Source organism: Pseudophryne corroboree, chromosome 1, assembly GCF_028390025.1.
Source record: "Pseudophryne corroboree isolate aPseCor3 chromosome 1, aPseCor3.hap2, whole genome shotgun sequence".
In the NCBI taxonomy this organism is placed as follows: domain Eukaryota; kingdom Metazoa; phylum Chordata; class Amphibia; order Anura; family Myobatrachidae; genus Pseudophryne; species Pseudophryne corroboree.
Window position 1 is genome coordinate 635,106,516 of NC_086444.1, and position 15,859 is coordinate 635,122,374.

Genomic DNA, 15,859 nt, shown 5'->3' on the forward strand with positions numbered 1-15,859 from the left:
TAGATTTACAGAAAAATAAATAGCAAAAAACATATACTGTAAAAAAACCTGAAGTGTAAAAACTCTAGTTTTATAGTTCAATAGTACTTATTGACCCAGTCAAATACATTCATTCTAATGGTTAATTCACACACAGTGTGGTAAGAAAGGTACATTATACAGACGTATGCAGTAATGAAACAGACCAAAGAATGATGAAGCACGAGTAGAAAAAACAGAAGCATCTACAGGAGAGACAAAATAAAGACATATAAAAGAATGGATAAAACAAGCAGTAAATGGACACACACACACACACACACACACACACACACACACACACACACACACACACGTCAGTGTTGGTTTACATTTGGAGATGCCTCCAGTTACACACCAGTTAGGCTCCTATTTCATCTCCTGCAAGCAGACCCCTCATGTTGGTCCAGAAGAGGCTTTATATTCAGCAAGCTGTGGAGCTCACTACCTGTCCAGCACCAGCACCAGGTAGATCCAGCACCATCTGTTCTATACAGGGCAGACATGCCAGCTTGCCATCAAACTTTGCTTCTTTCTGTCCTTGTCAAAGTCGTAGCCACCTTTGGTAAGTGAATAACTCTTAATGAATTGCATATACAGTACTGTATTTTTTTTCCCCCAAGCTTACTCAATGTACAGGGCACTATTATCTCCCTCACACCAACCCATTCCCTGCTTACAGTACTTTCATGCACACATTGATCAGCTTTCTATTGAGCTGGTACCTAAGTGATTTGTCTGTAACACTGAAATATAGTATATAATAATAATAATAACAACAACAACATATACATTATTTGGTCGGAGGAGCTGGAAGTTAAATATTAAGTGGTAAGCAACAGTAACTTAAAGTTACACTTTTACAATTTAACTTTGTTTCCAGAAACTAATGGGATAAAGTAAAATTGCAGAATTTTCCTGTAACTTGTTTAAAACATTTGGGCTGTTTTTTTGCTCTTTGTTTCACTCCTGCTATAATGCATAAACTTGGATGGAAATATAGTATGAATTCTAAGTAACATATTTGGACAGAGACACACCTGCTGCTTGCTGGCATAGCCTTTATAGATATTGTCCTCCTTGTAAGTAATGAAAAAGCATATTCTGTAAATGAAATACCTACATTTATTTATTATGTTCGGAATATAATGCTGCCACGCCATGTCAAATGTTTCCAGTGTATAAATACTACTATTATTACTAAATGACACACATTTTGTGTAATTACCATCTTTTATTTGCCTTTAGTCAGTTAAGGTGTGTACACACGGTGAGATCTTTTCTTCCGATTCTGACTATATAGTCAGAATCGGAAGAAAAGATAGTGCAGATCGCAAGGTGACAGTCACCTTGCGATCCCGATTCGATGCCGATGCGCGGCCCCGCGCGGTCGGCATCGGCAGAAAAAATAGACTGAGCAGGCAAGTCAATCTTGACTATCTCTATAGAAGAGATAGTCAAGATTGACACTTAGCCAAAATCGCACAGAACCAGGATCGCAAGCACACTCATTATGTGCTTGCGATACTGGCTAAGTGCCACCCGGCCCCTGTCGCACAATGAGAATCGGTTAAGTAAGAATCTCACCGTGTGTACACACCCTTAGTTTTGTGTACTTTCTCAGCAGATTTGGTTGCATTGGAAAGGTAGATTATACCAATGTACTAGATTAATATTCTCCCACTTGGGAATTATATATATATATATATATATATATATATATATATTTATTATACACACACACCAAGGGTCGTAGGAGAGCAGGTTTACAATGAATACAATATTTTACAAAAAAACCCCTCTCCACTGATTAAATGGAATTTAAATGGTTTTCTTAGTAAAAGATTGGCAACTTTTACCGATTTCAGAAGCAGGAAAAGGGGTTTGTGGCCAGTTCCTGCTCTCCTCCATTTCTCCATTACAACCTGTGCATTTTCCGTGGTTAGAAATAGCACTTACCTTGGCAATCCATTCAGGGTCGGTGTACGTGATAGCTGTCTCTGACATGTCCTGGCAGTGTTGGACTTTCTTCTTCAAGCCCAAGTGCTAGGTCCAGATGAAAGCCTTCTAAAGTGTCTCCCCACCACCACCACCACCACAACCCCACACAGAAGCTCAGTGCAGGGTTCATTTAGGAGTGCTATGTTAGAAGGGTGAACCACAATCAAAGTGATTAATTTGCTAGATAAGTAAATAAACTTAGACTGGTTAAAAGGCCATGGGGCTTGGTTACTCCAAACCAAGCTGTGATATGCCTCCAGTTTACAGTATCTGTGGGGGCATCCGCAGTTAATCACATTTACCTGAATATGCCTTACTATATTTTGCCAATGCTTGCCCAACTTATTCCTCTTTTAGAATGTAGCAATTCATTTGGATTGTTACAACAGTGATAAAATTCCAATTTTATTTACAATGGGGGAAACAACAAATGTTTGTACTGTAATCGAAACAGAAAGTCATACTCTCACTTATTTCAAATATATTGTCTTTTTCAGTAGTTCTGCACTTTCTCTGTCTAATCAGCCCTAGTTTAAGTCTTTCATGTCCTTTCAATCCTCTAGCCCTCATCGCTAATTTGCCACCTTCAACACCTTCCGCTCCCCTATCCCGTCTCCCTACTCAATTGACTTGCATCCCACTATACAACCAAAATTGACACTATCCGCCATGATACTTCCTTCAATCAATCTTCTCTCATTTTGTCCCCCCACCCCCTTCCCAGGATTTCGTTTTTGATTTTTTGAAATAACTGAATTAGCCCTCACCAAGGTCACCAAAATCTATTAAATCTACAGATATGAAGGGTCACTTCTGTATTCTTATCCTCCTTGATCTTATGGCAGCCTTTAGCATCATCAATACCGCCTCCTTCTGAAAACCCTCTACTACATCTGCGTTTATGACGCTGCTCTCTAATTGTTCATTCCCTAATTGTTATAAAGCTATTTCTCTGTCTCCATCACCCCTCCTCCACATCTTCCAGTTGGCATCTCGCAGGTATCTGCCATTGGCTCCTTCTCTTCTCCCTCTGTACTTTTTCACTTGACTTGCTCATCAGCTCTATCAGTTTCCATTACCTCACTGCACATGACACTTCCACATCTATCATCTCCTATGTCACCAACTGTCTGTCAACCTGTTGTGCTGGGAACACATGCAGACGTCAGATCAGCCGTCCAGATGATCCACGGTAAGTGCATACACACTTACTGGTCATTGGCCTAATGTGTTGTGCCTGATGTCACAACCGCGCGGGCATTTATATGTGCCCACCCAGTTGTGATGTGGCACTGACGGCCCTGCAGCAAGTGCACAAACAATCTGTAGACTGCCCGTACACACAGCATGATGCACCGATATATCAGCATATATATTGGCCATCAGCTGTGGTGTAGAGCCGATGTCATTCACAGACATTATTGGGGGTACACACCCACTGTGACGCCCACGCTATATCGGTCATTCACTTTAATGGCCGATATATTGGCCATTGTGTACCCAGATGTAGATATCTGTAATTTTGATATTGTAACCACTGTTCTCAAACATGTTTATATACATACAGAAGTCATCAGTGTTCAGCTACTGATAATGTTAGATAAAAAAAGAAACAAGGGGTGTGTTTATCCAGACTCTATTATAGAAGACGCTGTTCATATTAAAATCAGCATTCATGTTAAGTTTGCAGCGTGTGATTGTTTCCATTTATTCATATAAAGAGTTTTTGTTTAAGTATACTTTGTACTACTCCTATATAGCGTATCGAGTAGCACAACCATCCATGGAAAACCCGGAGACAATCCAGCTGTTCCCTAAATGTAACATCACAAGAAATGGTCATAGTGGTGGAAGTATGAAAGTGCATTAGGGGGTTTACTGGTAACTGCCCATGTTATATGCTGCAGTTACCGTTTCTCCCCCATGTATTATTGTGGAGTTGTGGGGTAAATGACAGGAGAACTGTGCACCCCTGTCATTATCGGCCCTCTTATCTGCAATATTGCGTGCCAATATGCCAGCCAATGTATGGCTGCAGCTGTTGTTGGATGTACAGCACTGCCCTGGTTAGGCAATCTTTGTTGGTGGTTGTATTTCTCCCCAGTTAGGTCACAAGCAGGCAATTTCATATGAAAAAGAAGATAACACAACAAGATCCTTGTGTAATCCAATTTAAAAAAAAATGCACACTGTTTTATAACATTCTATGCGATATCCACACCTCCCTTCTTTAAAATGGGATATAAATTATGACGGGGATGCCCCCCTCTCCACAAGTGTATGTCTTTAATTTGACATATAACCAGTTAAACGGGGATGACGGGGATGCCCCCCTCTCCACAAGTGTATGTCTTTAATTTGACATATAACCAGTTAAACGGGGATGACGGGGATGCCCCCCTCTCCACAAGTGTATGTCTTTAATTTGACATATAACCAGTTAAACGGGGATGACGGGGATGCCCCCCTTTCCACAAGTGTATGTCTTTAATTTGACATATAACCAGTTAAACGGGGATGACAGGGATGCCCCCCTCTCCACAAGTGTATGTCTTTAATTTGACATATAACCAGTTAAACGGGGATGACGGGGATGCCCCCCTCTCCACAAGTGTATGTCTTTAATTTGACATATAACCAGTTAAACGGGGATGACGGGGATGCCCCCCTTTCCACAAGTGTATGTCTTTAATTTGACATATAACCAGTTAAACGGGGATGACGGGGATGCCCCCCTCTCCACAAGTGTATGTCTTTAATTTGACATATAACCAGTTAAACCCTGGTGGTGTTTGGTACCGTCACCGTATAACAGACATGTGGGGATGTTCCCTCCACAGTGCATTCACATAGATAGGGGATTATTCAATTTGCCCACAATGATTGCGGGTGTAAAGTGTCACCGCCGGGGGCTATCTAATTAGCCCCAATAAGCCAGAGTGTGCTGCGGCTTATCGGGGATGCAAAATTCCCGATAACAGCCCCTTTTTCATCCGAAAACGGGGATATTTCACCCGAAAACACAGGATTCACTGAACCTGTGTGTTTACGGGTGTAACTGCACTCGTTACCGGCTGAGCTAATTAAATAGCCCAACTGCAGCACCCAAAGAAACATTGGGGGGTATTACTCCCGATGTCTCTTTGGAGGCAAATTGAATATCCCCCATAGACTTGTACTTTAGCACATCATCTTTCTGTCTCAGGATTCTATCCTTGTATGGATAATATAATTAAAATTATTTCATCTTAATATTTTATAAAATGAAAACTGCCATGTTGCACTGTTCATAGCATATAATAAACATAGAGTAAATGTGTATTGCATTGATGGAACTGTTTGAATGAGTTGAATTGCCTCTATTTTGCTAGGCCAGCACTCTATAATAAAGAGCTGATGCAGCTGATGCTAAGCAGCAGCCTGAGCAATGAATGTGGAGAATGATAAAGTTTCATGGTCATATTTGTGCACTGGACAGTGGTTTAAGTTTGGGGCATTGGGAGAAACTGTGGTAAGGAATAGGAAAGCAATAGTTATTTGTGTCCCAGTTTCCTGGATAAACTAAAGTTTGCTAGTTGGGCAAGACTTAAATGATAGCCTTTCTCTCCAATAATAATTGCATTGATAAATCTCTTATGAAGGAAATACAATTTTAATATATTAGTGTAAAAAACATTGTTGCATTTTATTACAGGGAGCAATATTATGTATTACTTATATTAAAGGGATAATATTAAGTAATTACTAATTGGTATTTAAAAATGTATTTTAATCATGTGGAATTGTTTATTATTTTATGGCTTTATAAACTGTACCCACATCATAAAATACAAAATGCTTTCTCCACCATTTATTATATTTCAAACAAGGATATTACATAGGAAAAGAGAAGCATAATTATAGTTTCACAACAAAATCAAGTAAACTGAAGGTACAAGTCCACAATAAACAGAAAACTTTGCACATCAAGGCAAGTTGTACAGTTTGTTTATATAAAAGAAAGAACGAACAAATGCTTTAGATATTAGACAAAACAAACAAGAGAAGAAACATGTGGGAGTTTGCACTGTTGGGAAAGAGGAGAGAAAGAAAGAAAGAAAGAAAGAAAGAAAGAAAGAAAGAAAGAAAGAAAGAAAGAAAGAAAGAAAGAAAGAAAGAAAGAAAGAAAGAATGAATAGGGGGAAGCAAATGGAAGCAATTGGTTCTACTGTTCCATAAGACAGGAGTTCATAATGAAGCAACTCTTAAATGATTTGTAAAAGCAGCTCGTCCTCAAAGCCCTCAGTCCACCTAGAATAAATTTTTACAACGTGACCTGGAGTGGCTGTGATGCACTCCATATGGTAAACAGACCGGGATCCGGACTATAGGTCGACATACATTGGGTCGACCTCATATGGTCAACAGACATAATATCGACATAGACAAAAGGTCAACATATGAAATGTCGACACTGGAAAAGGTCAACATGTTCATATGGTCGACAGGGCAATGTGTTTACACACATACAGTAAACACATGTTTTTTTTTTTTTTCATGTATTCCTTCCTTGACTATCCATGTCACAAATCATAATCTCCTTGTGGCGAGCAAAGTGAACGGGTTTCTATAAATGGTGGTCCCAGATGACAAAACTATCCACACTAACCCAAAAAATGCAAATAAAAACCCCAAAAATGCAAAAAAAGTGTATCGACCATTGTCATGTTGACCTTTTGACCCTGCCGACCTTATGTACTGTTGACCTTTTCCAGTGTCGACCTTTCATATATTAACGTTTTGTCCATGTCGACCGTTTGTCCATGTGTACTTTGTGTCTGTGGACCATATGAGGTCGACCTAATTACTGTAGCCCTAATGAATGTATATCTTCTATATCACACCCAAAAAGACCAAATAGTGTCAATGGTGGCTAGAAAAGAGGTAGGAGCAGGGGTTTTCCATTGTGAAGCAATTGACATTTAGTGGCATTTAGGATTTGTTTGATGTAGACTTTAGGGACCTGTGGGCTGGGTTGGGAAACAAGAAATTATAGCAGGGAAACTGGAATATGAATGCCAGTTACAGACACTGGGCAGGATGTAGCAAGCAAGAAAATGCGGTCAAAACTCAGAAAACTGTTTGATAAAACACAAATTGTTCCCCATATGTATTAAAGTGGTCCGCAGCAGATATGGGAAATATTTACTGCGGACACATGGCACTACAGTCCCCATAATATTCTATGAGGATGCAATGTGCCCATATGCATTTAGCTCCGAAAAGCAAAACTTTTTGGAGCTTGTGCCCAATAGGCAACACCATCTATAGATGGAATTACCTATAGAAGTCTATAGACGTTTTCTGCAGAACTCAAAAGGATCCCTCTCCATTGCCCCTTGGCTTATGATTGTGCTGGAAGTCCTCAAAACACAAGGGAAAGCTCTTACTTGAATAGCCATGTCGTCCACAGTGAGATCATGGATGTGTTTTCAGTAAATTTGTATTTTGGGACAAGACCACCAATGTAGAGTATGGAGCCTCTCTGGCTTCAGGAATGCCAACAAAGATCAAAGGAAGATGGAACATAGCCAGGTAGGGACCATATTCCAAAAATAATATAATTTAAAGAAGTTAAATGAACTGAAATAGAACTCTTAGCTAGCTTCAATTTCATTTTAAGCCACTCCTTGGGGGTCCAATGTCTCTCCTGTGTGTCTCTTTCCCAAGCCAACATGTTGGCCTCCCTAACTGGTTGATTATGTGTAAGGAGGAAGCAATACAAAGATTAAACCCTTCGAAATCTTGTCCCAACAGCAAAATGACTCTAAGGGACAGCATAATGGGGTGAAGCAAGGGACATGTATGGAGTGACAAGAGTGATGAATTTGCAAATATTGGCAGTACTAAGAAGGTCAAATCAAGATGCAAGCCTTTCAAAATCAGGAAAGGGATGCAGAGGGGCTAGATCAAATGGAAAGAGAATGATATGTCTGGCCCAAAAATATGTTATGGTCCAAGCTTGGAGGAAAGGTTGGATTGTTCCAGAGGGGAGCTAAAAGGTGGTTGGTGGACAGTAGTTGGTAGTATCAGGTGTATTAATGTCCAGATTGGTATGTAAATTCCATAAATAGTGGTAACTCTCTCCTGATTTTTTCCAAGCTCCCACTTTAAAATATACTGTAGCTAGTATGGTACTTCTAACAGTATATTGAGATAGCCAGGTGACATGTATGTAGCCAAGTAGAGGATAGGGGACTTAGAGCATTTATCTTGTGGTAGGTAAGAAATTCCCTATATAGAGATAGCTTGTATTCACTCAGTACTCACTGCCCAGTGTAAGAGTCCTTTGCATGTATGAGCGCGGCAGTGAGGAGTGACAGCAGTAGTCTGTGCTCCAGGGGAATGTCTCCTTGCGGTGATATTAGACAGCAGTTGTAGATAGGGGACGGGTGACCACAATGAAAGATGGCAGCGGCAGTCTCGGCTCCAAGGCTGTCTCTATATGGCAGTATGAGCTGGCAGCAGCAAAGCTCTGCTGTTGTTGAAGCCAGAAAGTGAACTTACTTCCAGTGATAATAGCTCACGCTACCACACATTGGCAAGGCAAATATAGTATAGTAAAGTACGGCAGGTCACAGTGGTAAATGGCCACACAGGGTAACTTTCTTAGATCAACATGTTTCATCCTTCATCTGAGGACCTTACGTTATGTTGTCACTTGTACATAAACTCAGATTTATTTTATTAGTGATTCTGTGACATAGACGTCATCCTGGTTTCTCTGTAAAGCTTGCACATATATGGTATGCCCAACTGCATAATCTCCATAGCTGCACGCATATCATATTTCTACATAGGATTGTTATTATCATACGTATGATTGAACTGACAGATGGAAGTGGTAAGTGGAAAAGTTGTCTGGTCATTTCCTAGCTATAGCAGCACATTTGTTTGGGTTTAGTATTACATTTTTCACTGTAAACAAGATTACCATTATAAATACAAGGTCACAACTGAGCTACTTATACTGCTTTCACGACCCGGGATTGGACCCTTTTAGACTGGCCTCCTGATAAGGCTGGTGGTTGCCATCGGGGGGCGGGGACATAGGCGGCGCTGGAAGATGAGATCATCTCCACGCTGCCACTGCCTATACTGTGAACGGGTCCCTGGTCGCATCGACCCGGCAACCCATTCACACTGCACCTGAGAAGTAAAAGAAGGGTTATTCCCGGGTCAGGTGCAGTGTGAACCCAGGATTTCGGGAGTGACCCCTTTCACACCGCACAGCCACCCGCGTCAACCCGGCAATATACCGTGTGGATACCGGGTTATTTGTGTTGTGTGAAAGGGGTATTACTGTACATATTCGAACCATAGGAGAGTTTGAATCCTGCTCATGTTACTAACTATTATCCTAGGGCTTATTGTATCTTCAGTTTTTCAAAAGCTTTTCAGTTTGGCCTTTAAGAGTCAAACTTTATTTTTACCATAATACTTGTAAAAAATGTGCTCCCATATTACATTCTAGTAGATTTGAATTGTGCTTTATACAGGTTGAGTATCCTGTATTGCAAACCCCTCTGAAATCTCTAGATTTGAAAACTCAGTACTGCTGACGGCACGGTAAGTCATTAGATCATACTGCATGAATTTCAGTTGGACAGATCCGACTTTATAGTTCCAACATCTACAAAAAAGTCTGGAAACTTTTAAAGGATCCTCTTCGATGTGCATACATGAAATATTCTGCTATCGCTAGGAAAAATCCTAGCCTTTTATGTAGTCGCATATTTGTATTTATGTAAGATACTGCAGATAATCGGCTAACTTCCTGTAACACCATGTTGCAAGTAACCTTCATATTTACAATTAAACACATAAACACATTTTCTCCTGTATATTTGTGGTTCTTAAATGAGTAGTAAAATGTCTGCTTATATGAGAGTTTATTATAGTTATAACATTTGTTTTTTATTGATTAAATCAAAATCCTTAAAATCTGTGATTTGACTTCATAGGGGGGAATCTGATTAGCCTCTAACAGCTCCAGGAATGAGTAATTGAGGCTGTATCCAGAGGCGTCGCATGGAGCCATGACACCCGGAGCAGGCTCAAGTCACGGTGCCTGCCCCGCCACAACACACGCACACACATACGCTATACACAGACATATAAACACACATATGCACAAACACATACTTATATATACACACACACACACACACACACACACACACACACACATTTAGACACATACATATATACATACATATATACATACATATAAACATACACATACAGTGCATCCGGAAAGTATTCACAACGCTTAACTTTTCCACATTTTGTTATGTTACAGCCTTTTTCCAAAATGGAATAAATTCATTATTTTGCCTCAAAATTCTACACACAATATCCCATAATTACAACTTGAATTTTTTTTTTAGATTTTTGCAAATTTATTAAAAATAAAAAACTAAGAAATCACATGTACATAAGTATTCACAGCCTTTTCTATGTAGCTCAAAATTGAGCTCAGGTGCATCCTGTTTCCACTGATCATCCTTGAGATGTTCCTACAGCTTAATTGGAGTCCACCTGTGGTAAATTCAGTTGATTGGACATGATTTGGAAAGGCACACACCTGTTTATATAAGGTCCCACACTAGACAGTGCATGTCTGAGCACAAACCAAGCATGAAGTCAAGGGAATTGTCTGTAGACCTCTGAGACAGGATTGTCTCGAGGCACAAATCTGGGGAAGGATACAGAAAAATATCTGCTGCTTTGAAGGTCCCAATGAGCACAGTGACCTCCATCATCCATGAATGTAAGTAGTACTTAACCACCAGGACTCTTCCTATAACCGGCTGGCCGTCTACACTGAGCAATCGGGGGAGAAGGGCACTAGTCAGGGAGGTGACCAAGTGTGATACCCGCGTTTGGGGTACCCCTTCTGCTAGTTAAACCAGTTGCAGATGCACTGTGAGGATTAAAATCCTTTTTACACTGGTTGCTAAGCAACTATGGCAACCAGGAGAGGAATATGTATAGCACTAGGACCCTGGGCTTTCCATCAGGATCCCTGCAGAGCGGGAAGCTGGGAGCGCTCTGATTGGCCGTGTTGTGTGGGGAGAGAAGCAGGAAGGAGAGCTGCAGTGAGCAGAGAGAGAGAGCAGCATGGCAGTGGAACAGGAGGCAGTGTGTCATGTGTGGGTGTGAAGAGCTGTACGCGGAGGTCTGGAGGCGCGCTGCGCTGGGAGAGACTGGGCATCGAGAGACGGCTGTCATCCTGAAAAGCAGCAGTGAGAAGTGACCGGCAGGAGCTGGCAACAGCAGCAGATAATGCAGGTACTCTACTTCACCCCAGACAGCCCCCACATATGGGCACCCAGACCAACAGTGATCACCCTGACAGCTTGCAACATCACAGCCCCTTGGGACAGATCACAGCAGGACTCTATGTACAAGGAGAGGGACACGTGGGATTTATTTGGAGCTGCCTGCCACTGTACCAGAGAGAGCCTTAAGGGATAGGGTTGTGTGAAACCCTCTGCTTCCCCTTACCACTGCAATTGCAAGGAAAACACGAAGTGACACTTATCCCTAGACTGTTTGAGCTGCAGCACAATGTGTGTGCCAGGATTGGGTCATTTGCTCTGTGACCCACTATACTGTGAAATGACTTACTCCACAGCGCCCTCTATTTGAAGCATTGCTATACTGTGATATGACTTACTCCACAGCGCCCTCTATTTGAAGCATTGCTATACTGTGATATGACTTACTCCACAGCGCCCTCTATTTGAAGCATTGCTATACTGTGATATGACTTACTCCACAGCGCCCTCTATTGGAAACTGGTGCTATACATGGCAAGTAGCTGCTCCACGGCACCACCCGTTGGATTACAAATACTGTGCACAGTGCGAACTCATTCTACAGCACCCCCTGTAGGACAGTGATATAGCTGGAACATTTTGTCAGCAGCATAAACTGAACATATCCAATCTAACGCCATCTAGTGACCCGTCAGTATAACGCATGCATACTCATGAAACAGCTGTATAAGACGTCTGAGTGTTGAAATTCTGAAATGCTCTTGTGATAATGTTATGTTATATTTTTAGTATGTGACTAAAAGTATCGTGGCTTATTGAATTACACTGAACTCTACTAAGAGGTGAATTTAGTCACATGGACCAGTGACTAACCCTGTCTATAATAAATCTTTGTTACTGTATCCCACCGTAGTGGTCCTTTCACCTTTAAAGGGGGGTGTTGACTTTACTGGGGTATCCCCGTCCCTTCTGCCCAGGTCCTACGCAGCCTTCCCACGCAGATTCCGCCCGACGTCGCGACAAGCAAGAACCGAACGACCATAGAGGCCGCAACTGGACAGGCGTGAGACTGCAGGTACGCTTAGCCACCTATCACACAAGGACCTGATGGTCACTCTGTCAGAGCTACAGCATTCTTCTGTGGAGAGAGGAGAACCTTCCAGAAGGATAACCATCTCTGCAGTAATTCACCAATCAGGCCTGTATGGTAGAGTGGCCAGACGGAAGCCACTCCTTAGTAAAAAGCACATTGCAGCCCGCCTGGAGTTTGCCAAAATGCACCTGAAGGACTCTCAGACCATGAGAAACAAAATTCTCTGGTCTGATGAAACAAAGATTGAACTATTTGGCGTGAATGCCAGGCGTCATGTTTGGAGGAAACCAGGCACCGCTCATCACCAGGCCAATACCATCCCTACAGTGAAGCATGGTGGTGGCAGCATCATGCTGTGGGGATGTTTTTCAGTGGCAGGATAGAGGGAAAGATGAATGCAGCAATGTACAGAGACATCCTGGATGATAACCTGCTCCAGAGCGCTCTTGACCTCAGACTGGGCCGACTGTTCATCTTTCAGCAGGACAACGACCCTAAGCACACAGCCAAGATATCAAAGGAGTGGCTTCAGGACAACTCTGTGAATGTCCCTGAGTGGCCCAGTCAGAGCCCAGACTTGAATTCGATTGAACATCTCTGGAGAGATCTGAAAATGGCTGTGCACCAACGCTTCCCATCCAGCCTGATGGAGCTTGAGAGGTGCTGCAAAGTGGAATGGGATGAACTGCACAAAGTTAGGTGTGCCAGGCTTAAGCCATTCAAAAAGACTCAAGGCTGTAATTACTGCCAAAGTTGCATCAACAAAGTATTGAGCAAAGGCTGTGAATACTTGTGTACATGTTATTTCTTAGTTTTTTATTTTTAATAAATTTGCAAAAATCTCAAAAAAACTTTATTCACATTGTCATTATGGGGTATTGTGTGTAGAATTTTGAGGGGGAAAATTAATTTGTTCCATTTTGGAATAAGGTTGTAACATAACAAAATGTGGAAAAAGTGAAGCACTGTGAATACTTTCCGGATGCACTGTATATATACACACATACATGTATACACACACATACACATCAATTCTCACCAAGAGAGCAGCAGCTCCTCGTTTTAGTCTGGAGGGGCAGGACTTATATGTGATTGACAGGCTGGGCTTCCATGGGTTGGAAGAAAGGACTGAGGAGAGGGAAGGGGTGGCCACCACACTGCCTGCATTTTCCCTATCACTGACAGCCAGGAAGGTTCTTCTGACAAGCCTCCAAACCTCCCCTTGCCCCCAAACACCACACTGCACTGCACTGGTCTCTGCACTGGAACATGCAGGCAGTGTGGTGGCCACCCTTTACCTCTCTTCAAGTCTTATCCTCCTACCCTGAGTCACGACGACTCCCAGCCTGTTACATAGTGCCGGTGCCTTCTGTCCCCGTCGGGACCTGGAGCTCAAGCTCCACCTTCACTCTGCCCCTGGCTGTATGCCACATTTACGGTACCTTTATACTTGTGGATTTTTGTTTGAGTCCGTCACTAGAAGGGGCTGCGATTGGGGACGAGTTTGGGTGCCGTTCAGAGCCGTAACTAGCTATGTGCGCTGTGTGCCTTGCACACAGCGCAGAATGAGCTGGGGCGCAACCTGCAGCTATCTATACTAGATAGCGCCGGTGCCTGAGTGTCAGCTCCGCCTCCCACCAGTGACCGCGTTCCTCCTCACTTCCCCCATCCCTCCCATCCCGATGACCAACCTGAAATCCGTACAAGGAGGCCACGGAGCTGCTGGAGCAAGTGGAGGAGGCCGAGGGCGGGACCTTCACCTGGGGCGGAGATATTTCACCAATCATTGGTGGCCGCGGTAATACTTGAGCTGCTTCCCGCAACCCCTTCCATGCGTGTCCCCGCCTCGGATCTCAGCGCGGCAGAGAGAAGAGGTGAGTAGGTGCGCAGGGACCGGCAGGCGGTGGGTATACACGATGATAGCACCGCAGCATCGCTCCCTGGCAGAGTCCGGCGTCTGCTTTCCCTGCCCCTGTGGCTGTGCAGCCAGGAGTTAGCGTATTGACACACGGCTGCTGGGCGCGGGGTGGGGGTGATTGCAGTGGTAGTGACACATGGCTGGTGGGGGTGACTAGTTGTATTAGGTACTGGGTGGTGGTAGTTGTAGGGACATATGGCAGCTGGGGTGGGGTTGATACCATTATTAGTAGTGGCTGGGTGGGGTAGTTATAGGGACACATGGCAGGGGGGGGGGTAGTAGTAGGGACATAGAATTGATCTAGATTTAACACTGGCTGAAGGGATACACACACATAGGATGATAAGTGCACCCCCTAAATCCAACTGCCCATTACAATACACCCAATTTTTACTGTGCTGGGCAGCTCCTCTGCATTCTGCCTGTCTGCAAGATCTCACTCATGCTGTGAGCAAGGGACAGTATGCAAAATACTTGCCACTATTCAAGTGTATTCAACAGTGTTTGAATACACTTGAAAAGTGGCAAGTACTTTGCATACTGTCCCTTGATACCAAAGTGAGATCTAGCAGACTGAATAACCTGCCATCCTGACTCACTGCAGTGCAGAGAGGAGCTAAGCCTATCATCCACCACCCCTGCGGCAGGTCCTTAAGTAGTGCTTATACCTTTTTATATCTTACTGGCTCTGCATCCTCTCAGCAGGGAGTCTTCTACATGGTTGGGTTCTGTGTAACACTATATCTAAATGCTATATAGTCTCCATTATGAACAGCGGGGCTTGGGGATCCAGTGTAGCATTACAGGATGGGTCCAAATGACTATTTTGGGGGGAGAGGTTAGGCTGGGGGGGGGGGGGAGGGTTAGGATTAGGCTGCGGGGGAGGAAGGGTTAGGCTGCGGGAACGGGGGGGTTAGGGTTAGGCACCACTGGGGAGGGTTCGGATTATGGGGGGGGGGAGGTTAGGGATCAGGGTTATTTTACATAACTAGCAAGTGTTGGGATTTTAATCTCCAGGATGCCGCTGTCAGTATTTTGAAAATCTTGTGGCAGCACTCCCAATATAAACAATAACTGGCCCGGTGCCCTCCTAGGTACCTCTTACAGAAGGTCCACCATAGCATCCATGGAGGCTTCACTCAGTATGACAAAATCCATAAGGAAGCAGGTATATGCAACGTTTCAAACTATTTTAATTCCCGTAACGTGTAAAAAGGGGACTCTGTCTGCCGATATGTGTAAAAAGGGGGACGCTGTCTGCCATAATGTGTAAAAAGGGGGACGCTGTCTGCCGCATTGTGTAAAAAGGGGGACTCTGCCGTAATGTGTAGTAAGGGGATGCTGTTTGCCATAATGTGTAAAAAGGGGGCTCTGTCTGCCATAATGTGTAAAAAGGGGGACGCTGTCTGCCGTAATGTGTAAAAAGGAGGCTCTGTCTGCCGTAATGTGTAAAAAGGGGACGCTGTCTGCCGTGATGTGTAAAAAGGGGACGCTGTCTGCCGTGAT

The 15,859-nt window shown here is 43.2% G+C and overlaps 1 protein-coding gene across 1 annotated transcript in view; it reads left to right on the forward strand.

Moving 5' to 3' along the window:
• The first annotated feature begins 462 nt into the window (after window positions 1-462).
• The window catches only part of CILP2 (cartilage intermediate layer protein 2), a 44,865-nt gene continuing 29,468 nt past the window's right edge, over window positions 463-15,859 (forward strand). Inside the window, exon 1 of the mRNA XM_063914575.1 lies at window positions 463-583. Coding sequence (XP_063770645.1) covers window positions 523-583 — 61 coding nt within the window. The 5' untranslated portion in view covers window positions 463-522. The remainder of the gene's footprint in view (window positions 584-15,859) is intronic.